Source organism: Drosophila santomea, chromosome 3R (assembly GCF_016746245.2).
Source record: "Drosophila santomea strain STO CAGO 1482 chromosome 3R, Prin_Dsan_1.1, whole genome shotgun sequence".
In the NCBI taxonomy this organism is placed as follows: domain Eukaryota; kingdom Metazoa; phylum Arthropoda; class Insecta; order Diptera; family Drosophilidae; genus Drosophila; species Drosophila santomea.
In genome coordinates this window covers 11431427-11456437 of record NC_053019.2, presented here as the reverse complement: position 1 = coordinate 11456437, position 25011 = coordinate 11431427, and the positions used below count along the sequence as shown (strand labels likewise).

The following is a 25011-nucleotide window of genomic DNA, read 5'->3' as shown; positions in this document are numbered from 1 at the left end:
CTTAACAGCGGGAGTTGCCGGATGGACAACAAGATTGTGGATATTTGTAAAATAAATATTGTAGAAGACCTCCAACCACCTTTACAATACATTTTCATTATTATAAGTTTAAATAAGTTGTTTTGCTCACCTATTTTGACCTATTTCGAAAAAAAAACTATTTTCTACACATGTAAGTAGAAATTCCAAGACGTCAACCACGTGACTTATCGATAGCGAAACGATGGTCGGCAACGCGTGGTATTTCTTCACGTTATTACTAAGGTCACACTAGCGCGTTGGTTTTAATTTGTTTGTATCGGCGTCGGTTGAGTTGAAATCAGATAATTCGTCGCAAAGTGATTGCTATTTAAGTAATAGTTGTGCTTCCAGAACTAGAACGCTACAAGGTGGGTGTGCTTACGTTAATAATGAGTTACAAAAACTTAAAAAGCTGCGGCTTTGGCGAGGACTATCTGCGCATCCTTTTTGTTGCGGTAGGATAGTGAAGCTAGGTGTACATAAATTTGTTCGCGTACGAAGAGTAATAATTCGGAAATTGCAAAAAGTGCGCAAAATATAAAGCAGTGGCGTTAGAAACATCAGTTACACAGGCCCACAAAGGGTTTTCCTAAACCCCTCGCCCTCTTGTTCAAATCTTTTCCTTTCTCTAAACAAATTATCGCCAATTGCGGCTGTCGCGCCGCCATTTTAAAAAACGAACGCGGTATCTGAGCCTCAGACAATTGCCTGGTACAGTGGTGGCAAAGCATAGTGGACCAGGTAGATCCTGGGATGTCGAAATATCAGAATATAGTTTCTTTTTGTTTTGTAATTATAAGTATGCTTGATAAATATATTTAACAATAATTTAAACATACAGTAAACATAGAGGAAACCATATTATCTAATGCATCCTTAAATATCATTTTCCGTATTCCATTAAATACGTTATTCTGAAACACACAACTAGTTACCTAAATAGTATGTCTGAAAATAATTTTGTTTGATTTAGTTCTCTTTCTTGGCGAATGGTTATGTGCAATATTTTGGCGCGCACTGTAAGCCGCCTTTCCTTACCCACACACAGACAGCTTGTCGCTGCCCATGTGTGGGTTTCTGATTTTTTGCTCTGTTCCTTCTGTTTATGATTTTTGCTGATCCGATCGCAGCTCGTTCAAATTGATTAAGTAGACTTGGGGCAGATTCTCCATTAACCACTCGACCATATAAACAGGCACTTATGCTCGAGTTTAATCAACTCCGCGAAGCGAATACCAAAACAAACGACGAAAAGGGCACTGCAACAATAGTGATGATTTTCATCAAAGAGGGCTTGGCTATAAATACATATGTACATGTGTGCACACACTAATGTGCATCTGCATGGCAAACCTCGCAAAAACACTCATTTTTGCAGTCTTTCGCTGCAATTGTGTTCATTATTTTTATGTATTTTTGCTGCATCGTTCGTTGTCGCGATTTTTCAGCATTCGCATTTCCACTTTCTAAAAACAAGAAAAAAAGAAAACTGCTCAATGCAATTTTCTTCTAAGCGAATTCCCCTTTCCTCCTAAATAAATGCACCTTGGTGCAACTAGTTTTGATACCCTTACAAAAAGGGGTATACTGATCAGTAAATGAAGAACAAAAGTAACATTACAAAATAATATAGAACAGTACAAACATCAAATTTATTTAGTTCAAGCTTATCTTCGCAATATCTTTGTATTTATAAACTTTTGAAAGAATTTAAATTAGTTTTCAATATTCTGCTTAATATATAAAGACTCCAATCACGAAAAATCAGTAAAATCCGATTTAAATTAATAGAGTAATGAGTAGAGTATGCAACTCTCCGCATTAAGTGCTCTTGCGCTTTCGCATTTATCTGGCATCGAGCTGTCTTTGCATTGTAGGTCGGCCTATGACAAGAAAATTTTCGTCTCTCTGCATTTTAGACGAATTTCTTCACTTCAGCCGTTCTTACCCTTTCGAAATATTTTACTTGCAAGGCGAGTGAAAACGGAAAACGCACTGGGGCAAACAGCTTGCGTGCTGGTCTGTATTTGTTAAGTTTGTGTCTCATTTGTTTTGAATGCATTTTATAGAACGGAAGCCAGTTTCAAGTGTGGGGGAAGTGAAAGCCACTCAAGCAGAGCAAAATAACACAGTCGGAAAGCAGAAAAACCGAAAATACCCACCCCAAACTGCAAAGCGTAACTTTTTGACGAGTATTTTTCTGAACTTCGAAATTTAGAGGTAGAAATTAGCATATGTCGCCGGCTGACCGTTTATTCCCGGTAATTACCACATCCTAATCTCTGCACATATGTCCATCATAAATGACAGCTGCATCAACAGGTAGACTGTCCATGATTCAAGTACCTGTACTTATCCTGATCCCTCGGTCAGCTACTTAAGGCGGCGCAGGACGAAGATCCCTCTAAGTTAAGCTTCAGACTTGAAACTGTGAGGACGTGCTAGGAAATCAGAGACATAAAACGCATAGCGTAATAAAAAATCAGAGACTGTGATTACAAATTCCATGCTGGACAGCAAATCTGTGGTAAGTGGGTGGAGGTATTGATTTTAGAGCCGGTTCTCGCAAGGAATGTGGTGTAAACAAACCGCAAATCAATTCGTGTTTACTTTGTGTTTTCGTTTTCACTGCACTTGAAGTGCAGCAGTATGAAATCAACTAATCACATATATTTTTTGTTTGTGCTCCCTTGCAGAGATCGTGCAACACATCGAAGGAAACCCAACCAATGTTAAGCAAAATGGCTAGCAATACAAGCGGCGGGGGAGGTAATTCCGGAAGCACTGGGTCGGGACGTCGTTTGCCACTCTCGCTGAGCGGTGGTACTACCGTATCGCGGCTGCAGCAATCTTCTGGCAGCAACGGCCGCTCAAATAGCCCCCAGAATGGCAATAAAAAGATCACAGAGTCCTTTGTGCCGGTAAAAAAGATCAACCAATCGAGAACCGCTTCCACCAGCTCTTCCTCGTCGACCGGATCCAGCCAGAACGGCGTAAGCAAGTCCACAAATGGCAAGGATAAGGCACAGAATGGCAGCTCCACAGGCAAAGACCATAAGGTGGAGAAATCTAAGGATAAGTTGCCGGAAAAGAAGGAAAGGGAAGTGGGTGCCGAAGATAAGAATAAGGATATCGCTGTCGAGAAAACAGATAAGGAGGTTGTAGTCGAAAATAAGCATAAGGAGGTCGTATCTGAAAATAAGGAGGTGGCGACTAAAGTTCCCTTCGAAAAAGACAGCAACGAAGAGACCAAAAAGGAAGTTACCGTTGATAGTACGACACCCGCTTCTCAACCGCCTGCGGATACTGTGGTCATCAACGATGACGTGGTGGTTATTCCAGATCTCAGCACTCCTACTAAGGATCGCAAGTCTGCACGCAAGTCGGGCAGCCAGCAAAAGTCTCCCATCAGCAAGGCAAGTAACGCCTCACCAGCCCAGAATATGCAAACCGAAGCAACCGTTTCTCCATCATCCGCGGGCGCTTTGACTCCGCAAGAAGATGTCGATATGGAACCATTACAAGTGGATGCCTCTCCCATACGCAGCGTCCATGGCAATTTAAATGCCCTGCCGACGGCTACATCCACGCCCGGACGCAATCTCTTTGGTTTCCGCGGTAGCAGCAAGCAAAGCACCGAAGTAGAGCTGGCTGCCCAGACTTCCAGCTCGCCGGCAGGCACTCCGGCCCGCACTTTCGCCCAGATCAGCGGCCGGCGCAGCATACGACCCATCGATTCGCTGACACCCTCAAAAATAGGCACCTACAGGTGCGGGAACAGCGACCTGGACACCTCGAACTGCACCAACGCAAGCATGAATGCCACGGTCGGATCAGAGATCCCCAACAGCTCCTCATTTTCTTTTTCATTCTTCGGCCGTGGCCGTAAACGTGACCGCACTCCCCCACCACTGTCGGCCTCTCAGTCGACCAGTGACCTGGGCCATGATGTGGATATGTCGCCGCCAAAGCGCGCCCGCTTCGACTTGTTTAGCCTCAATCTGGCTTCACCCTTCAGCATGCTGCGCTCGAGGTTCTCCAAGGCAACAATCAGTTCTCCGAGCCGTCTGCGTCTGGAGCCGAACAGTTCCGGCGTGGAGGAGCAACATCTAAACACATCTTCGTCTGGGATGCCAGAAGAGGTTGAAGTGGAGGAGGAACAACCAGCCCAGGACGTGACCGTTGGCCAGGAAGCCGGTGCGGAGACACCGAAGAAGGGCGGCTCGCCCATTAAGGAGATCCCCGCCGAGAAGGATGTCGAGAGTAAGAACGTCGATGGCCAGAATGTCGACGAGACATCCCCATCCAGCGATGGGGAAAACATTGCCCCCGCTGTAGAGGTTGCTGCTGATGTGGCCGGAGCCGAGGGCCGATCCTTCTGCTCAATTATGTAATACAACACACCAGACCCATCCCCTAGTTTGTAAGCTTTTGTCTTAGCATATCCGTTTCAGCCTCTTTGGTAATTTGTGTTCTGACGTAAAGTTACATGTTAAGAGAGAAAGACATCTGCCGCTGCGATTCTTTGATAGCCGGGCCTGGTCAGGTAAGTTTTCGCCCGGAAAATTTTGACCAGTCGTCGGCGTACACCAAGCTGGCACAGATTCCTTGCTGGTTGGCTCATCACGAACTCCCGGGTCGCAGTCAACCACCGACGAATCTGATGATCTGTACCCAGGCAAAGTGGGTACCAACAAAGAAAACCCATATTTGTAGTAATCTGTGTAAGAAGTTTTATATGAAACACATATTCGTGAGAGTCTGTCATATCCCTTTCGATGATAAAATATTTTGTTTTAAATATAAAAAAAAGGATACAAAAAGCTTCTTGATTTGTAAAAATGTAACACATTTCATAAATAAAGTACATTACAAAAAAATCTGAAATTGTATGCTTCTGGGGGTCAAGTCACTGATTTGCTATTTTGTAGATTATCAAATAGCCTTTTTTAAATGAAAATTATATTGTATTTTAAATATTGAAATAGCCCATATATTTGAGGCCCCGTTTTCAATCGTTTGCATTTTTAAGCCGTCAGAAAATAGTTTTTGAAATGTTTGAAAATTGTCCTTGGTGATAATTTTAGTTGTGTCTATCAGAAACCAGGGCTTTTTCGTTTCGACTCCATAACTACTACCAACTATTATAATGATAAAAAAAGAATTTTAAGTGGATACGATTTCACCGTTTATTGATTCAACGCTTAATAACTGCTTGATAATCGATGTGTGGCAACGCTGCCAAATGGGTTTTGTAGTTCGAGAAGTGGGTATACAAATAAAAACACTAATTTTTTAAATAAACATATATATGTATTGTAAGCGTTGATGTAAGTCGACTACGCAAATAAATGAGGAACTGTGACGTATTTAAAGATTTAATAATTGCTAACGAGTTAAATAATTTTAGGAACATAAAAACTTTGTTATATAAGGAGGATAAAGTGTTCCTCTGGTTTTTCGAATCTAAATTTTGTTTAATTATGATTGTAAAATATTATAATATACTTAAGACAGAATGCATTAGAATTAAAAATTTAATATTTTTGTTTTTGGCTGGCGGCTCCAATAAACAGCTGGAAAGCTATCGATATCGGCAGGGCGAATATCGATATCGAATCGGTATTCGATAGTGCTGCGATACAGCAAAAAAAAGAGAGATTTCTCGGATTAGATGAGATACCAACGAAAAAATTATTAGTCAAGTGCCCCCGCAGAGAAGTCGAGCCACCAAATAGCCCGCAGAGCAGTTCAGTCCACTCGGGTCCACCACAAGCCAGTCGAGAGCCAGCGGAGTAGCAAGGGAATCCGTGAATCAAGAAGGAGGAGGAGGAGGAGAGCCAGAAGCCACGAAGTGGGAAGTAGAAACCAGATAGGAAACATGTCCTGGACGGAGAAAGTCGATCCCGAGCTCATCTTCACCAAGCAGGAGCGCATTGGCAAGGGCTCCTTCGGCGAGGTGTTCAAGGGCATCGACAACCGCACCCAGCAAGTGGTGGCCATCAAGATCATAGATCTGGAGGAGGCCGAAGATGAGATCGACGACATCCAGCAGGAGATTATGGTGCTGTCGCAGTGCGACTCACCGTATGTGACCAAGTACTATGGCAGCTTCCTTAAGGGTACCAAGCTGTGGATCATCATGGAGTACCTGGGCGGTGGATCCGCCTTGGACCTCATGAAGGCCGGCTCCTTTGAAGAAATGCACATCGGGATCATATTGCGCGAGGTGCTCAAGGGCCTGGACTACCTGCACTCGGAGCGCAAGCTGCATCGCGACATTAAGGCGGCCAATGTGCTGTTGAGCGAACAGGGCGATGTCAAGCTGGCGGACTTTGGAGTCGCTGGCCAGCTGACCAACACCACATCCAAAAGGAACACCTTCGTGGGCACACCCTTTTGGATGGCGCCCGAGGTGATCAAGCAGTCACAGTACGATGCCAAGGCGGACATCTGGTCGTTGGGCATCACGGCTATCGAGCTGGCCAAGGGCGAGCCTCCCAATTCGGAGCTGCATCCGATGCGCGTGCTCTTCCTTATCCCCAAGAACAACCCGCCCCAGCTGACGGGCAACTATACCAAGTCTTTTAAGGACTTTGTGGAGGCGTGCCTAAACAAGGACCCGGAGAACAGGCCCACGGCCAAGGAGCTCCTCAAGTACCCGTTCATCAAGAAAGCCAAGAAGAACGCCTACCTGATTGACCTGATCGACCGATTCAAGAAGTGGAAGCTCTCCAAGGGCGACGAAAGTGAGACAGAGTCGGAGAACTCAGACTCGGACTCGGATGCCAAGCAGGGCGGCAGCAGCCAGGACGAGCCCTGGATTATGACCGTCAAGGGACTACACATCAACAGTGCTCCGCGGGCGGGTGTCAACAGCTTCCAGTTGCAGGAGCACGAGCTGACCATGCAGAAGCTGATGCAGACCACACACTCGCCAGCCGGCGGCGGTGGTGGACAAGCATCCCCTGCTACATCTACATTATCGTCTTCTGTGTCCGCCGTGGCGGCGACAGCTTCCTCCGTGTCCGTCATCGCAGCCAACGAAGGTGTCTCCTCTGCATCCGCCCTGACCCCCCAGAACAGCCACGTCCACAACCACAACAACATTAACAACAATAACATCAGCAACTTGAGCAACAAGCATGCCACCACCACCATGCTGAATGCAGCTCCTCCGCCAAGCAGCGTCACAAGCTCGTCGTCGGCCAGTGAGCTGCATCAGAAGCGTTCCAGCTCGAAGCCGGAGCTCCGCCAGTCGCGATCCGCTGCCCCTCTGGATCAAGTGGAGGATCGCCGTGCCTCTCTGGGCCTGCCATTGCAGTCTTCAGTTCCGACCCCAACGCCGGCTGAGCAGCAGCAACAGCGCCGCAGCAGCCAACGTGAATCATTCCATGCAACTAACGCCGCGCTGGCTGCCAGCAGCAGCAGCAGTAGCAACAACCACAGCCACGAGGAGCATATGGCCACCAACCATGCCAGCCATGTCAAGCACTCTGGGGCGGGACAACGGCTTGTCCAGTCGAACAGCGCCTGTCTGAACAACTTCCTCTTCCCCGTGCTGAGCGACATCCAGCGAAAGTACTCCGGCGGAGGATCTGCAGGTGGCGGAGGATCAGGCGGCCGTAACTTAGGCGTTGGCAGCGACATCGGCGACCTGAAGTCTGTGTTCGAGCTGGCCGAACGCTCCAGTCCGGGAGTAAGTGACCTCTTTATGAAAGAGCTGATCCACATGCTCGTTCCTGGTTACTCGGAGACGCGAATCAATACGATTATGGACCGCGCCATACGCAACCGCAAGTAGCTGGCCCAGCCGTAGCCAATTCCGATTCCAAGCATCCTACTTTACTATATACACAACTTTATTAACGAGACCGAGACAACACAAACTGAAACGCTGGAGCAGACATATTCCGACATTTAGTGGCCAACAGAGGAGCGGGAGTGATGTACATGTATTTCAATTGAACAGTTATTTAAGCATACAATATGTATTCGTTTGTTTATCTGCAATATTAATCTAATGTAAAACATATATAACTTCAAAATAAAAACCCCACAAAAATAATTAAATCGAATTTGGCGCGCCAATGCGCACTTGGCAGCATTGGTAGTTTCGAGCAGCATAGGTGATCTGGCAACGTTGGATGCTGGGCAAGGAGTGACCGTATATTCGAGCAGTAATTACTTATTGAATCAACCGCAAATATTTAAATATTTCAAGAAAGCGCTGGGCCAATAAAAACAAAACCTTCTGCAAACACAGATTATTAAAAAATTAGAGAAACACATTTTAAATTTTTTTATAAAAATAGAAATAAAATATGTATTGCTTCGTCGCTCTTTGGTATATATTGGCGCTCTGGAGACGGTAACACCAGTGGCAACGCCATTTTTGTGGGCCCTTTTATTTTTGTGTTTTTGGATTATATTTTAGTTTTCATAAATTTTAAACAAATATTCTGAGAACTGATAGCGACACAGCCATGGCCCATGCACTGGTGGATGAGAAAACGCTGGAGGCCATGGTCTTCGAGCGCTCGAAGGCCTGGTCCAGCAAAATAACGGTGAGTCCGTATAAACCCAAGTGGCGTCTCTTTTTGATGGACGCTATCATTTTTGTAGGAGTTTTCCAGCTTGGAAGACGGAGTGGAGGTGGATGTGTCGGAATTCGACAACTTGTTCCACGGCGAGGACCAGGACCCCGACCTAGAAAACGAGGCGAACGAGGCCGTGGAGGACAACGTGCCCGACGAGGCAAGGCCTGAAATGGGCCATATCAACGCCACCAGCGTTGCGGAACTGACACTCATTCTGTGCGACAATAAGGATAACGAGGCAAAGGCCGAGATTGAGGAAATCCTTAACCAAACGGTCCCGGTCGTCGAGGAGCACAAGCGCAAGTGGCGGGAGGCGGGACTGGATCGCATCTTGGACACTTTTGATGAAAAGCAGATCGAACATCATGTGGGCCGCTGGATGCGAAGGCACAACAGCGTCTACCTGCAGGCCTCACCACCCAAGTACCTCCCTGCGCACCACAACTCAATCTCAGACGAAAGCGACGAATCGATGCACTCCATCGACACGGCTCGCTACATCCAGCAGAGCCGCCGGCGCAGTGTCCACATGAGCAATAAGAACTCAAACATGACCACCATTAAGATGTACCGTAAACACTCTCACAAACGGGACGAGTTGCGGGCCAAGTACGCCTACGGTGACGAGCAGGAGCATCGTCACCACATGCAGGCTGTGTTGCTCCGTCGACGTGAGAGGGAGCGCCAACTGGCCTACCTGGCTTCTACGCCGATGCAATGCCTCTACTCCAACAGCCATCATATGAGACGCAAGAATCTGCGTAAGCGGCGCATAAGCTCCTGCATGTTTGACTCAGCATCCAGTAGCGAGGACGACACATCATTCGGCGGCTGTGACTGCCACTCCTGCCGGAGGCATTACGCTCTGTCTAGAAGTGTCTACCAGTCCTGCCCGTACGGCAGGGGTCAACGCGAGTATCACCACCGCCAGCTGGCATCTCGAACCATGCACACTATGCGCCGCCATCACATCTTCGACAAGGAAATGGACTTGCGACCAAGGCTGCCGGAGAACGAGTGCAGTTGTTGCAATAGTGACCGCCTATGCTCCAATGTAATCCACATTGCCAATAGCTCAACCGAAGAGTGGGTGGTGGAAAACAGAGGAAGTCATTTGACCCAGGAGACGCCGGATAAGACCAGGAATCTAAAGCACCAACCGATGGTTGCGAAGAAAACTAGTCATCGCTCCAATTCGAAGGCTACTTCTGCTTCCAAATTAGTCTTATCTAAAGAAAAGTACATGCAAATGTTTGATAGTGACACTCCCGATGAAGACAACGCAGAGACAAAAAAAGGATTGCTGTGCTATTCGGAGAAAAAACAAGAAATTCTAATTCAAACTCCAAAGGTCGCTTCCACTGCGAAGAAGGTTTTAAAAAAAGTTCGTCCGAATGGTTTGCCACAGATCCAAGAAGAAAATACGATTGTAACATTGGCGGCACCAGAAACTAACGGATCAATTGAGACTATTTATCTTCCAGTGGCTCATGTGAAAAGCGTATCTTTTGACGGAGCATCTGGTACATCTGCACCACTAGAATCTCCAGCAAAGAACTCAACTCCTTCAGTACTCAAAGAAAATCAATTACAGCAATTGTTCAGCCCTATAGCTGACGAAAGGGCATTGCGTGCTATGGATAAAATGGATCTACATATTAAAAAAGCGAAAGTTTCCATTAAAAGGTCAGAAATTCCAAAAAGTATTATTAACAAAGAAATCCCAGAAAAAAACAGCACTGAAACCTTGTCTGAAAAACGAGTTGTAGCGAGAGGAAGACCGCAGTCAGTTAAAAAGACAGGTGCGACCAGTAAATCGTCTGCTCCAAAAAAGAAAAAGTTAGAAAAAAATAAAAAGGCATCTGTTACTAAGTTAGAGCAAGTGAGGGAAGAGGCGTCTGATCTATCACCTATCATAATTAGTAAGGATGGGGCATCAAACTCGGACGAGGATTTGCATCGAGCCCTGACATTGTCGAAGGCCACCTACAAAGATGAGCAACTGAAGCGCAGGAAAACAAAGAAAGAGACCCCTAATAAGCAGCCCCAATCAGCTGCAGAGACATCAATGCCGGTATTCAACAATCAAAGCGTAGTGTGCAACTCCACAGCTCTGGCCAACGACACGGCTTGCCACCGAGTGCTTCCCAAGAGACGATGTGTCAAAAGGGCAGCCGCTGTAAGCACTACGGAGGAGAAGACAGCGACGAACAGCTTGAGTTCCCCACCGAGCAGTTTGGAAGAGATGGACAGCCCCACGAGTGGGGATCCTGACTGCACTGTAGTCACGTCTACCACATCCTGCGAGCCGCCGGTAAGTGAACCGATTCCAGCGACCATCAGGATCACCAAGCGGGGCATTTTACTGCACAGCCCTTCGACAGCCGGAGTTGCCGACTTCACACTGACCGAGCAGGGACTCGGAAAGGTTATTGGCGAACGGTGGGCCCGCAAGTACCTGAAATACCACATCGGCAGTCGCAGCTTTGACAGCCGACACTCGGTTTACTATCAGCCAACTCCACAGCTGGCCGCTGCTCTCAGTTCTACGCAGGATGCGCAGAGCCTCGGAAACATCTCCGACTCCAGTGCAAGCGATGATGACATCTTCGAGCAAATAAATCGGTATGGAACGGTGTACAGCGTACTCGAAAAGAATTCCGTTGACAAGTGATGATTAAGCTTAGCAAGTTAATGTTTCCTGTTCAGCCCTAATCGTTATATACTAAGTTCATGTTTTATTGCACATGTCCGATTTCTTGGTGGTGTTAAACAGATCCTTGAAATAGGAATTATGTAAGAAAAGTAGTTTTAGTTCATTTTTGTGTTTTGATTTATTTCACGTAAATTACATGATCGATAGTGATAATAGAAAACATAATACGTCATAATCATTATAATCATCATAAATTTTCGCTTAAGTATTAAATAATTGTTTAAGAGATTTATTCGCATTGCTATAGTATTTCTTGTGTGTCGAAGTTGTGTTTAAGTTCGTTTCCAAGACGTTTATCAAAATTCATATCGGCTATTGTTAATTTTATGTATTCACAAGAAAACAAATAAAACGTAAGATCAATTTAAAGAGTGAAAATGGCGCGTCGAAAAACAGAAGCTTCTTCCTTCCATGTATGTACAAATAACAAAAACTTACCTAAAATATGATGATAAATCAAGAAATTAAAATTAAACAAAGAGCGTTATGATGAAAACAAGAAACACACGACTTTTGACCCTGGAACATGCGCGCCCACACACATACACATGCGAAGCATATATCTACACGTACACATATGCCTGGCCGGCTATATAGCGCCCTACACATCGATCTGGAATGGGGAGCCGGGTATATGCTCCTCGCCCCACTTGATTAGGAGCACGTACTGACCGCGGTCGCGCACCAGGTACTGCACATTATAGTTGTTGTGGCCAGCGTGCTTCACGTGGAACTCCTCGCAGGGTCCCTTTGGTCCGTACATGCCCACGTACAGGATGTTGTTGCCTGAAGACATAAGCAGGATGAATTAACATTTGTTTGTTTTGTTTGTTATGGTGAAAATGCTACTCACCCGCATCGGTGGCACTGATGCTGAACTGGTTCTGCTTGCCAATGTAGGCCTTCTTCAGGCCCATACCCTTGGACACCACTTTGCTGGCGTCCGACTTGAAGGTGGGCAGATGTACGCCCGTGTTCTTGCCTCCCTTGGCCACCTTCTGCACTGTCTCCACGATCACCGTGGACGTCTCCTGGGCGCCCTCATCCGCCAATTTGTCGCCGGTAGCGTTCACCTTGAATGGCGAGCCCACGATGTGCATGTTGTTGTACTTGACCGTGATGTAGTGCTCGCCGGGCAGCAGAGGGGTGTAGCGGACCTTGTAGCCCTCTTCAACCTCTGTGCAGTCCATGGCCACCTTGGAGGGGCCATCGATGGAGACGGCCAACGTGCCAACGCCGGCGTTGCAGGTATTGATGATGAAGTCGGCCTTGTGTCCAGTCTTCACTTCGTCCAATCCATTGCCGCTGGCGTGCACTGCAGCCGGATCGGCCACATCCTTACCCACCTTGATCCTGAATGGAGAGTCGGGTATGTGGACGCCGTTGAACTTGACGTGGATGGCGTGGATTCCGTTCTCGCGTGGATAGAAACGCACCGAGTACATCTCGCCGTCGATCACCTGGATGAAGCAATCATCGTCCGTTCCGGATGGAGCCACAATCTTGGCATCCAGCTCACCCTTGGCACCGTTCTTGCGCACCATGAACTGGTAGGGAGCGTCCGCCTGGATGTTACCCTGCGGGAACTGCTGAACCTCCAGCTTGTGGGCATCGCCTGCATCCGGGGAGACGTACACCTTGAAGGGTGAGTCGGGTATGTGGCGATCGTTGAATTTCAGGCCCACGCGGTACTCTCCGGGTTCGGTGACCTTGTACGACACATCGCAGCTGCCGTCCTTGCGATCCTTAAACTCGATATCAGCCTTGCTAGGACCCTCCACGGAAATGGCCAGGGAACCGCCGCCTGCTTCGCGGGTCCACACATTGAACTCGGCCGCCTCTCCGACTACGCCTCGCTCCAGGCCAGAACCTCCAGCCTTGACAAGATGGCTGCCGGAGTCGCGCAGTGGTCCCACGGTGAACTGGAACGGTGATCCGGGTATGTGCATCTCGGAGTAGCGCACCGACACCGTGTGCACGCCCAACTCCTTGGGCACAAAGTGTACTGCGTAGAGGCCATCCTCCACCTCCTGGATCTCCGCATCCTCGGTCACGTTGCTGGGAGAGGTGACGCAGGCGGCCAGATCGAACGAGGTAATGCCGGGCATCTTAAATGTCAACTTGCACTGGCTGCCAATTTCCGTGATTGGAACAGCATCACGCTCCCGCTGGATCTTCTCGCGCTTGCGGTTGCTGCCCTCGCCGGCAACCTTGACGGTGAAAGGTGAACCCTCCACGTGATGATCGGCGAACTTCAGGTTAACAATGTAGTAGCCCGGCTCCGTGGGCTTGTAAGAGATGTTGAGGGTACCGTCATCCTTATCCGTGCACTGGATCTCAGCCTTGCTGGGACCCTCAATGGAGACGGAAAGACCACCGAAGCCGGCGTTCCTCGTGTCCACGGAGAAGATGTTGTCAGCATGGGTTTGACCCTCCTTAAGGCCAGCTCCGCTAACCTTGACCTTCTTGGCGTCGCCCACCTCGCGCTCGCAGACAGTCACCTTAAAAGGTGAGTTGTTGATGTGCTTGCCCAGACGCTTCACCGACACCAGGTGCTCGCCAATCTCGCGGGGCGTGAAGGAGATGCCAATGTTGCCAGTGGGCATACGCTTCAGGAAGCAGGGCTCCTCCAGGCCACTGGGCGCCTGGATCGAGGCGTTCAAGGCGCGCAGATCGTCATCGGTAATGTCGCCGGGCATGGTCACTTCGGAGCAGGAGCCAACCGAGATCTGGTTGCGCTTGCGACCCTCGCCGGTGATCTTGGCAAAGTACGGCGAACCCTTAATGTGCTTATCGCCGAAGCGAACGGACACCTGGTACTCGCCAGGAGCGGTGGGCAGGTATTGCACGGAAACAGTGCCGTCTTTGTTGTCATGGTAGTTGATCTGCAAAGTTGGTACAGAGTTGGTTCATTAGTAAGATGCTTAAGTCCTGGCAAGGATATATCTTACGTCAGCCTTGCTGGGTCCTTCGACGGCCATGGTCAGGCCACCGGCGCTGGCTCCCTTGGTGGAGATGGTAAAGTTGGCCGGCTCACCGGTGACTCCGTGGGTCAGACCGGGTCCATAGGCAGTCACATAGCCGGAGGTGATCGAGTCAACGTGGAATTTGAAGGGAGATCCTGTTGGCGAACGGAAATTAGCGGGTTTAGAACGTTATTAGCCCGCATTTTTTATCTATTTACCCTGCACGGGTTCTCCGTTGTATTTGACCACGAGCTCGTGGGATCCCTCCTCACGGGGATCGTACTTCACCGAGACGGTACCATCACGGTTATCCTGGATCACTGGTTTGTCTACTTTACCGCTCGGCATTCTGACTTCAGCTAAAAAGGAATAACACGTATGATAATATTTGTTAGTTACTGACATCTTTTTTTAAGCATTTTTTTAAAATAAGCATAATTTTTTAAACTATAATGATAATCGGGAGAATATCATCTAAATCTGCAACGATAATTTAAGAAGAGCTACTAGAAGAATTTCCATTTTATTATTTTAATTATTCTGGTTTCGACCAGCTATCTTGAAAAGTACAGTAACCTTAGAAATACAGTCGATCAAAAACCGTATTGGATGGTATTTAATGGATGTGTTTTGTATACCCAGAATTATGTCACTGAAGCATTTCTTAAATAACTTGCGGGGGCGAGAGCCACAAGTTTGAAAAAATCATAATTTCATTTTTATGTTCGAATATGTGTGCCATTTTTTATTTCACAAATCTATTTCTGTTTTCTGCACAGATCGAAGATCAAGTTTTTCTTGTTTCCGTTGTCCCAACGAAAAGTAAATTAATTGAACCGAATGTTCTTCTTCTCGAGAAATTCCAAACTTTTTGATGAGTTTTTAAGAAGGATATCATATAACTATGGAACATTCTAGCTTATTAGCCGATTAATTTATTCACAACACTCCACATACTTTTCCTCTGCTAGAGAGACACACCCACAAAATTATATGTAAGGGAAATTCTCGGTTGGATGGGTATCCTTGTTTAAAAATCCTTTGGCACTTGGGACCTGGAGTCCAAATCACTTCTCAACTGAACGAATGCTGCGCATCGACTGAGTGGCCATTAAACTTTTGGCTTTCCAAAGAAATTTCCACCAACGCCTACAATTGCTTTTATACTTTCCCACGCCATCAAGCTCGAGAAATAAAAACAACATCGTTCCTGAATTCCGTTGAGGTCAAATATAGGACACTCTTTTTATGTATTTCCCACTCACATATGTACATTTGTGATCCACATAGAACATCGTATACCGTATACCACATCCATTAGTTGTCACAGCTCCCTTACCCATCCACAAGTATGTACATATGTGTCACAAATGCATAAAACCTATTTATATATTCATATCTACCTATGTGCTGGAACGATCAATATGGACGGACTTTATTGTGCACGTGTCTGAATTTATATTTAATTCCCGATATTTTTAAAATCGGGAAGACGTCTTATATGCAAACGAAATTCCAATGTTTTCTCGCTGTCAAAATATCATCAAGTATATACTCGTACTAGGGATCATTAGTTGAAACAGAAGAGTTTGTTGTTGACAAATAAATATTTTACTTATTTGAATTAAGATTTAACGGGATGGCTAGAACACAGTGAGTCACATGAACTATATAAAGTACAATCAAATTTATTATCAGTTAATTATAGACATTTGCTGACACCCCCCATGAGCATAATCGTATATTTCGTTTTACTTAAAGATTATTTTATTTTCTAAGAACATATGATGTCGAACCGACCATAAATATGTTCAAAGAGCCCACTAAGCCTCAAACTTTCAACCGAATAATATTCCGCTTAGCTTTGATCAATCAGAATTAATGAGTATTTCGCGGCCAAGAGCCTAATCAAAAACAAAGACGGAAAACACAGATAAATCTGAGAAAGTGTCGCGTGCCTGGCGAAAATTTAGATCAAGACTATACACACATTATCATGTGAAACAAACTGAACATCTCGAAAAACCCAAGACAAAGGCTGCCAAAGAAAAATGTGAGCACGTCTGTGAAGAATCTGCCAAGTGAAAAATCTGCAATTTATAGCCAACTTATGGGCGACAAAAGGTAAAGAATGCACAACTGCCATGGAAAATATGCACACAACGCATATTCTAATCAAATAGATACTTTGAATAATTATTCAAGCGTTTGTACTCAGCTGTTCGCCTTTTTGAATTTAATGACTTGTAAAATTAAAAAATGAAACGCGAAATGGTTCAAATTAACGATAAAATATAGTGTCGAGTGCAGGCATTTAATAAAAAGAAATTCCTTTCGAATAGAATGTATTAAAAAGTGGCCGCCAAGACAACTTTATTCACTCACAAGCACCGATCCCCCCGTCAAGAAAAAAAAAATGAAAAGATGATTATTTATGTTTGAACATTTGCTGCTGTCCGTCGTCCAACGCAACTCTTCTCCTCCCCTGCCCACGATCACCTGCCAGCGCCGCCCATTGAAGCATGAGATACGACTGCGACAGAGGATGGGAATCGGAATAGGAATCGGAATGGGAATCGGAATGGGACTGAGGATTGGAGGCTGAGGATAAGGATGAGGCGGTGACCACGACGACTCGCACATTTTTTGTATCTAATGGACGCTGGCAATACAAATGAAAGATTTAATGACTCTCGGGCCGCAACGGGCAGGCCAACGATATTTTCGATATTTCGGCGAGAGTTTGCCATTTGCGCATAGCGAATAACACTTGTATACAGGCCAGCAGGCCACCAACACTCTTAATCGCAGTGTACAGACTTTCACAGGTTTCTTAAGATCCAACTATGAACTCGAATGTGAACCTCACAAGAAGGAAACTCATTTAGCGTTATAACATAAAGTTACGAGACTTGGTAAAGATTTTGCATTATTATTAACACAATTTTTAATTAAAATCATACTTTAACTCAATATTTTCGGTACTCTCTTTTTTATACGCTTAATTCAAGCTTCAATTGAAACAGTATTATACTAATATATATTTCAACAGCATTTTCAGTGATTGGGTTTGCTTATTATGATATCAGTAAAACATACATACATAAATTTTGAATCATAAAAAACGGGTAATAAAGCAGTTGATATCTGCTTACACCCAAGATGAGGGGAACCAAATTTGGCAACTGAAAACTCGCGATGATCAGTGTAAGCCATCGCCATCACGATGCCCCTTCTACGCAACCATTGAGAAATTGCATGTGGAGGAGCCAAACGAATTTTACGCTTTGTTGCATATTCTGATAATAAATCATAGAAAATAATTTGCAGACAAATGCCTACGGGGCCTTGGGGGCCCCGGGGAGGACGACATCCATCCGGGGGACTTTTGGGCAATAATTCATATTCTTTGCTCAGCCCGCAAGTGCTTTCTGTGTGGGCCCGCCTGGCGCTTGGCCGCGCTTTGAATTGAATTGAAAATATGAATATGAATGTGAATGCGAATTTGAATAAAAATTTGGTGTCAGTTTTGTCATTAACACAAATGAAAAATTCTTGGGGATCTAGTCAGGATTTGGCGGTGGCTGCATGTGACATCATGGACGTCATTTCGTTTGGCAAAGCGTCAAGAATCACAGCGGCTTTGAGCTCCAGGAATGTACGTTACGTCTTACTAGCGGCATTTACCTTGATGTGTTACAATTGAAAACGACGATTTGAAATTCAATGGCATAAAATCTGAACCATTTAGTCCTTGGTTCTCCGGTATGATCGTCTCATTGAAGTACACGTGCGTCCGTTCCGGGTGATCGCGCTCGGATACGGTCACCTTATAGTACTGCGGCCGGAAGAAGTACGAGTGATCGGCCCAGGTGGCAGGCGGCGTGGGCGCTTTCTCTGACAGCCAACTGAAGTGCATTTTCCCGTAATTCGGATTGGGTTGGACAAGTGTGTTTCAATTTAATCGGCAAGCGCACGCGATTGGTTTTGCAAAAAAAGACACTTAAAATTTATAACAATTTAATTTAACAACGAAACAAAAACATTCTGTTCGACTGTTGGCAGAGCAAACAGCAAGGATATGACGGAGAATTTCAAACGAACGGAAATATTCGCATCGGATTCGTTACATATCCTTGCTGGCCAAGAGTTGGAAGACTGAGATATTCGAATTGGATTGGAAAATTATTGATTTGGACACTCACACTTGGGCAATCGACTAGAAGGGTTATATAATAGTATTTACAAGCGAATTGTGAATTGTGAACGATCGTGGGGCTCTGTGAGCGAATGTCCTGCACTGCTAAAGAGAGTCCTGGCAATCGATTGTTAAGCGTGCACTTGAGTTCGATTCGATTTATTAATGAGTCATTCGACTGCGAACGGATTGTGTTTTCTTTTGGTGCTTCAATGGCCAGCGACGGTTTGTAGGTCCACGCGTCTCCACGTCCCGATTTCAAGTGAACATCGACAGTTCCAAATCGAAATTAAGGCCAAAATATGAAAGCACATCGGTTCCTACCATCGAGATGCGTCTGCTGCCGTGGCCCAAAAGCAGCGCAGCCGCAGCGCAGCAACCCACACACATACCAATATTTTTTGGGGGATTTTCGAAAATATGGCCGACGCTATAAGGCAGGAGAGATCGGACCAATGAACGACATATGAAAGATAAAAAGATAGAAAATTGGAATTGGAATATTTGCTATGCGCCCGAATCTATGTGGCGTGTATATGTATGTATGTATATTTTATATACAAGTATTAGCATAAGTTTCTGCTCTTGGTCTGATCATGGTGTGGGTTTAACAGTTGCCACTTCGAACGATTCGAAATCGAAAGGTGCAAAAATCAGGGGGACTTTGGGTCAAAAGCATAGGTATACCCTATGATTATAACCTATAGATTTTTCGATGTGAGTGTGCATGGAAGATCGCTGGCGAAATGAAATTTATTACTTATTGCAGCTCAGACGACATAGAATTTATTAATATTTTACCATTAAATCGGCGGGAAACGTTTAAAAATAAAGCGAACAAACATATAGACAGATCTATATTTTATTTTATTGGCGTGAAAGCGGCGATCTGGCCATAAAACCCATAGAATACAAATATAGTCTTGTTGGTATGCCGAGAATGTGTTAATCATTTCGATTCTATATCCGCATTATGTCGTATTAATCGTTAAAGTGGAAAACATTCCATTCGATGAGCCGCACGCGTTTATCCAATACTTATGTAATGGCTTTTGGCAATGGGAAATCGATTTGAAATTGCAAATGGCCAGCTAGCTGGGACACAACTGAAGCAATTGCCCAAAATCAATCAAATTTCTGTTGATCTTTCAGATGACTACTTGGCAGCGATTATTGACTAATCAAAATCTACATACGCTCGCGAGAATAGGTGTGTGATTTATTATTAGGCTTGGCGAAATACCAGAAGGCGATACAAATTTCCAGTTTATAAAAACTGTCGATTTCGAATCAACCTGGTCGTTAGCTGTTAATTAAAAATACTGTTGCCTCTTTCATTTGACGGGCAATGAAAAATCAATGCAACAAATGCGCAACAAATCTATGTCATTTGCCCAAAACGAATCATTTACAATAAACCATCTTCAAAGCAAATGGAGCGCAGCACAGAAAGCTAAAACCCACAACGAGGCGTGGTCCAGATTCGCATGGTGCAGGAAAAGAACCACCACCAAATGAAACGTGGCGCGGCTTGTGATCTTAATGATGACCGAGGATGAGGATGAGGAGCCACTGCCCCCCAGTTGCTCATCCTAGCCCAGCCCAACCCAGTCCAACCCAAACCAGCCCAGCCCAGCCTAGCGACAAAAATGCTTGAATGCTTGAAAATTGCATGGAAGCGTGAAAAATCGACCAAATATTTGCACGGAGAGGAAAGTGCAAAGTGATGTTCATTGATTTGCATGCAGAGGGTGGAAACCTCATTAATCATGTTGAAAATGTTCATTAAATTGCGGTGCAGCGATTTGCAACTCGTAAATCGCTCGTTGGTACAAAAATGGCCAAATAAATTTAGGTAATTAAGAGACTTATACACACAAGTTGAATACCCAATTACTTTCCCACGAGTCACAAGTGGCCAAGTCAATGAACGTGTCGGAATGGAAAACAAAAGAAAATCCCCTCTGAAAAGTGAGATGAAAAATTGCCTAGAAATGCAGCCAAAATACTACAGACCTCCCAGAACTCAGAGTAGGGGTATACGCGTATTGTCTAATTAAGTTGTCGCCTGTCAGCGTTTAGCCTGATAAGCCGTCACTCGCCCGTCCACTTTCCCCATCCAAAAGTTGGGTGCGATGCCACTTGTCCATGGTGTCCCATCCAAATGCGCCGCATCGCAAATATATAGTTGGTATTTATATTTCTGTATACGTTTCAGAGATCTACGACACACGAATATTTTTGCCTGACAATAGCACATATCTGATATTCATACGACTTTTCCTTGGTTGCGCTAGATTCTGGCAAAAATGAGATACATGTATACATGTTGCCCGCCCAAATGGCGCATAAACGCTTTTTAGATTAAATAAACTACTATACATTGTGCTTTAATTAAATGCATGGCTATGCACGGCTAGGTGTCTCTTCTGAGGCCTTAGATTATCATTTGAATATTATTTTAAATATATATTCAGTTTTCTTCTGGGTTGCACATACCTGTAACGTTGCCGCCTGTTGTGGGTAGTGGTAATTTCTCAAATGCTACACTGCGATACGTGATCTCAGATTTTCCGTTGACAAGCTCGCTCTGAAAATGTTAGTTATGTGCCATTGTATTTATTGATCATAGCTTAATAAAAAACAAATGCGATAAAGCTAAATACAAATCGTCGGTCGATACAGTAAATTGATTTAGTCTACATAAGCTATTTAATTTTATATTCATTTACATTTAAGTTGCTTAAGCAAACGTAGAACTCTACTGTATGTGATTGAATTTGATTCGAAAAGTAATTCATTAAAATGCATATATTAAATATTCCGAGACTTTTAATATGATGCATAATATACCTATTAGGTTTTTAAAATCTGGATTGAGGACTTACCTGCGTAGTTTGCTGAACCACTTTGGTCGTGTGCTCCTCGATATATTCACTATGCGAGTATTGCTCGATACTTTCGACAGCCTGAGGTCAATGAAAATAAAATTGAATATTAAGATTGCCGAGTCTTGTTTCGATGGAAAAATCGAAATATCTAAAACAAACACACACTCAAGCCAGCAGCCAATAGATCATTAGCATGGCAGTCTGGAGAATGAGAACAATGTCCGAAATGGGTTACTTCGGGTCCATATACTTTGCACTTGTGAATATTGAAGAACTACCGCATATAGAGGAGATCTGCTTATTATTAAAACTGGACACACTGAGTGATATGGGGAAACTTGAAAGTGTGAAACTATGGGAGCAATACACAAATGAAATTATTGGAGAGGAAGTGAAATTGATTGACGCGGGCACGATTGTGCAAAAGAATTTCCACAATTGCAGCTATTACATAAGCAAATAATTATATTTATATACGTCGTATACGAGTATATCGAAATCATTTCGTATCCGTGGCCAAATCGAAAAAGTCAAAGATACAAATCGCTATAAAATATTTGAGCTATTAATAAGAAGTACGCCAATGCATGGCCAATCAATAGACCAGCAAGGAAAATCGAATTGCCAGTGGGCGACAGTTTGCGGCTCCTCCGCTACATCTGTATATGAATCCGAATCGGATTCTGAATCAGAATCCATATATCCTACTATATGGATATAGAGTAGTGTATGGTATATGTAGTCCATTGACGGGAATCCATCTCTGCCGTCAAATCATTGGGAGATGGGGAATGTAGCGCACTGAGTTTTTCACTTCCAGTTACCGATGCGACACGATCACGACAACGACCAGTACAGGACAATCTATGACTAAGACTAGACTAGATCGGCTAGCTAGCTACTGCCACTAGTGTCGGGCCTCCGGTCTTCTTCTAGCCACACTTTATGGCGCTTCCACTGGCGTTGGCAGCAGAAATCAGCACAACACACTTTGCGCCTTGTTCATTATACATAATTTTATTTTCCTATTTTAATTACTTGCGATTTTTGCTAGCCAGCGCTGGCTGGCTATTCAAAATCATCTTCATATGCATATATGCAGTCGTGGTGCCAGGCGGCGTATACTTGATTTTGTTGCAACCTGCCGAAAGCATCAACGGCAGACCATTGCAACTATCACAGAAACAGCGGGTAGAACATGCTGATTCAGCGTGGGATGTCATCATCGCCCCTCTTCCCGAGATCATTTGAATGCTTTTATAGACTGCAGTGGCGTAGATGAAGAGGCATTGCACAGTCTAAATATAATCCCCACGGAACACCCTGTATCAACAAAGATGTCTGAGATGTTTTGGAATTGTTTTTCTCTCTAAGTTCTAAGTTCTCTTCTGCTACTTTGAAATGATTCTTGAGTTTTTTAATATGGCAGACAAACTAAGAGCTAGAAAACAAAATTCTACCATAGACCTAGAACTAAATTTCTTCATTTTGATATTTATAAATCATTCTAAATTAATAAAAACACAGAAACCTGCCGTGTCGCCACAATTTATACTAAATTTCTTCTCGGTAGGAAAACATGTGTAGTTTTAATTGCATTCTAGCAAACACGTCCTTATTTAACAGCAAATGTGGTTTCAAACGACCAAAACAAACAATAATGTTCTTTTGTGTGCGCCAAGGCACGCAGAAATTTAAACAGTTTCAATAAAGAAGTTGCATTTGTCGGAAATAGGTGTCAACAAAGTTGCCCTTTACAATTGATCAATGTGGGAAAAAAATAATTTTGCAGCCAGCTAATTGTGCAAATCTGTTAAACATAAATTCTGCGCGAAGACAACAGACAACTCAATTAATCTTGGGTTCACGACTCGACCAACATTATTTCATTTTGGGCACCATGCCCGAAATCGCCGACCATTTCAATCCCAATGAAAGGCGCATTGTTCTTGTGGATGTCAGGTCCCATGATTTTGGCCCAGTATTTATGACACTTCATTTTTTAGGTTGTCAACGCAGATGGCGCGTGAATGGTTTCAGAATTTTACTTACAGAACAAACCACTTCTGGCTGAAAGAAAATTTTAGGCAAGTGCAAAGTATAGGCTCTACGTTGGTTAGGAATATTGTTGTTAAATTAGCAATTATTCAGTGATTAATTAACATTTTGTGGTAAATTTGTGCTCAAGCGTCAAGTTGAAGTACGTGGTTTTCAAGACGTTGTCGTTTTGTTTTTCGCTGTGTTAAGTGCGTTCGGATCAGTCTTTAATGAAATACAGAAACACACAAACAACTTACATAGACTATGGCTGGCTAGCTTACAAACAAAGAAGCATTAAGAATAATTGTTCATTAAATGCATAATGTAAAACAAAGCGCATTGGCAGTGAGGCATAGCAGAAATAATTTTGGGAACGAAACAATTTTCATGCAATTAATTCAAATTTTTTTTGCCTTAAAGATTTTTGAGCGTTTTTGGTTTGCAAACCAAAAGTTGTTTCTTTTGTTTAATTTTTCTTTTTTATTATTTTGGAAGTCATGTTTTACAATGTTGCACTTAAATCGTATTCTGTTGTTTCTTTTTCTGATCACTCCTTATTCTTATGTGAAATTTGTTTGTGTGTTTTTCGGGGAAGCCCAATGAAAAATTTACACAACAATTTTAAGACGATTTGAGGAGTCGCACGAAACACAAACACAAAACAATGACAATGGACTTGACTAGAATATTATTATTAAGAGGCGGCTGAGGCTGAGCTCTAAACCGCTTCTACCTGGCTTAAATGACTAGAAAAACGTTAATGTATATATGTATAAGAATTAAAATAATTGCTAATTTCCAACAAATCCCATTTGTGACTAGACTAGATTTGGCTGTGTCTGTTTTGGTTTGATTAAATCAAGAGTTTCGAAAGAAAATGTAGTTCAGGCTACCTTGATGGCGAAGCTGCCGTTCGGGATGTCCTTGCCACCAAACTTAACGTTGATGTCATAGTCTCCGGGATCGTTAAGGGCGTACAGAATGTCGAAGAAACCATCCTTTTCGATCACATCAATGTCGACAATTTCGCTAGAGTCATTGGATTTACGTTAGGCAAAGAACATAGAACACCAAAACCAAATGCAATCCCTACCTGCCCGCCTTGTTGGTGATCTTGCAGGTCACCGCTCCATCTCCGGCCTCACGGGCATCCACTTTCAGGTGCGATTGACTGCCCGAGGACTGAATCTTGGGCGCCTGCTCCACCAGTTTGCACTTCTTGGCTTCGCCGGTGGGGAATGCTTCGAGTTTGAAGGGCGAGCCCTCGATCTCCTTGTCGCCGTACTTGATGCTGCACTGGTAGGTGCCGCACTCATCGGGCACAAAGGACACCACGTACGTGCCAGTGGACACCTCCTCCAGGCGCGGCTGCATGGCCTTGCCCTTGGGGTTCTTAATGGCCACATTGATATCAGCCTGGCCAGCCTGTTTTGTATCGATTTCAAACTCGGCGGGAAGGGAAGCAGGCGTTTTCTTCTTCTCATTGACACCCTTTACCTTTACTTTGGTGGGCTCTGATTTGGGGAAAACGGTCATCACAAATGGACTGAAGGGAAAAAAATCAATCATATAGATTTAC

General features: G+C 44.4%; 4 protein-coding genes across 14 annotated transcripts in view; 3 read left to right on the top strand and 1 right to left on the bottom strand.

Moving 5' to 3' along the window:
- Positions 1-243: 243 nt before the first annotated feature.
- LOC120452377 lies at positions 244-4874 on the top strand. Of its 2 annotated transcripts, none has more exons than XM_039636569.2 (2): positions 244-389; positions 2718-4874. In XM_039636569.2, the coding sequence occupies exon 2, from the start codon at positions 2751-2753 to the stop codon at positions 4413-4415; it is 1665 nt and encodes a 554-aa protein (XP_039492503.1). In that variant the 5' UTR covers positions 244-389; positions 2718-2750; the 3' UTR covers positions 4416-4874. The 2 variants fall into 2 exon arrangements, with proteins under 2 accessions (XP_039492503.1, XP_039492502.1); XM_039636568.2 differs by lacking the exon at positions 244-389 and adding an exon at positions 2392-2548.
- Positions 4875-5640: 766 nt separating this feature from the next.
- Positions 5641-8089, top strand: LOC120452663 (serine/threonine-protein kinase svkA). The gene has a single exon (XM_039637000.1). The coding sequence runs from the start codon at positions 5903-5905 to the stop codon at positions 7823-7825; it is 1923 nt and encodes a 640-aa protein (XP_039492934.1). The 5' UTR covers positions 5641-5902; the 3' UTR covers positions 7826-8089.
- Positions 8090-8372: 283 nt separating this feature from the next.
- LOC120453468 lies at positions 8373-11715 on the top strand. Its single transcript, XM_039638196.1, has 2 exons — positions 8373-8588; positions 8647-11715. The coding sequence occupies exons 1-2, from the start codon at positions 8508-8510 to the stop codon at positions 11293-11295; spliced, it is 2730 nt and encodes a 909-aa protein (XP_039494130.1). The 5' UTR covers positions 8373-8507; the 3' UTR covers positions 11296-11715.
- Positions 11716-11861: 146 nt separating this feature from the next.
- The window catches only part of LOC120453466 (filamin-A), a 30724-nt gene continuing 17574 nt past the window's right edge, over positions 11862-25011 (bottom strand). For 7 of the 10 annotated variants that reach the window (XM_039638188.2, XM_039638189.2, XM_039638192.2 and 4 more), the window contains 8 exons: positions 24526-24978; positions 24326-24461; positions 21390-21470; positions 21001-21091; positions 14522-14662; positions 14289-14458; positions 12191-14222; positions 11862-12123 (listed from right to left, as the gene is read on the bottom strand). In XM_039638188.2, coding sequence (XP_039494122.1) covers positions 11939-12123; positions 12191-14222; positions 14289-14458; positions 14522-14662; positions 21001-21091; positions 21390-21470; positions 24326-24461; positions 24526-24978 — 3289 coding nt within the window. In that variant the 3' untranslated portion in view covers positions 11862-11938. Of the gene's footprint in view, positions 12124-12190; positions 14223-14288; positions 14459-14521; positions 14663-17990; positions 18278-18508; positions 18757-21000; positions 21092-21389; positions 21471-22216; positions 22316-24325; positions 24462-24525; positions 24979-25011 lie in introns of those variants that run through there. The other 3 variants (XM_039638194.1, XM_044006405.1, XM_039638193.1) reach the window with 3 other exon arrangements.

Bases quoted from the DNA above. Each gene is read 5' to 3' on its own strand.
- LOC120452377 (XM_039636568.2), top strand. From the start codon at position 2,528: ATGCTGGACAGCAAATCTGTG. The intron at 2,549-2,717 runs GTAAGTGGGTGG...GCTCCCTTGCAG, and splicing joins TGCTGGACAGCAAATCTGTG to AGATCGTGCAACACATCGAA.
- LOC120452663 (XM_039637000.1), top strand. From the start codon at position 5,903: ATGTCCTGGACGGAGAAAGTCGATCCCGAGCTCATCTTCACCAAGCAG.
- LOC120453468 (XM_039638196.1), top strand. From the start codon at position 8,508: ATGGCCCATGCACTGGTGGATGAGAAAACGCTGGAGGCCATGGTCTTC. The intron at 8,589-8,646 runs GTGAGTCCGTAT...TCATTTTTGTAG, and splicing joins CCTGGTCCAGCAAAATAACG to GAGTTTTCCAGCTTGGAAGA.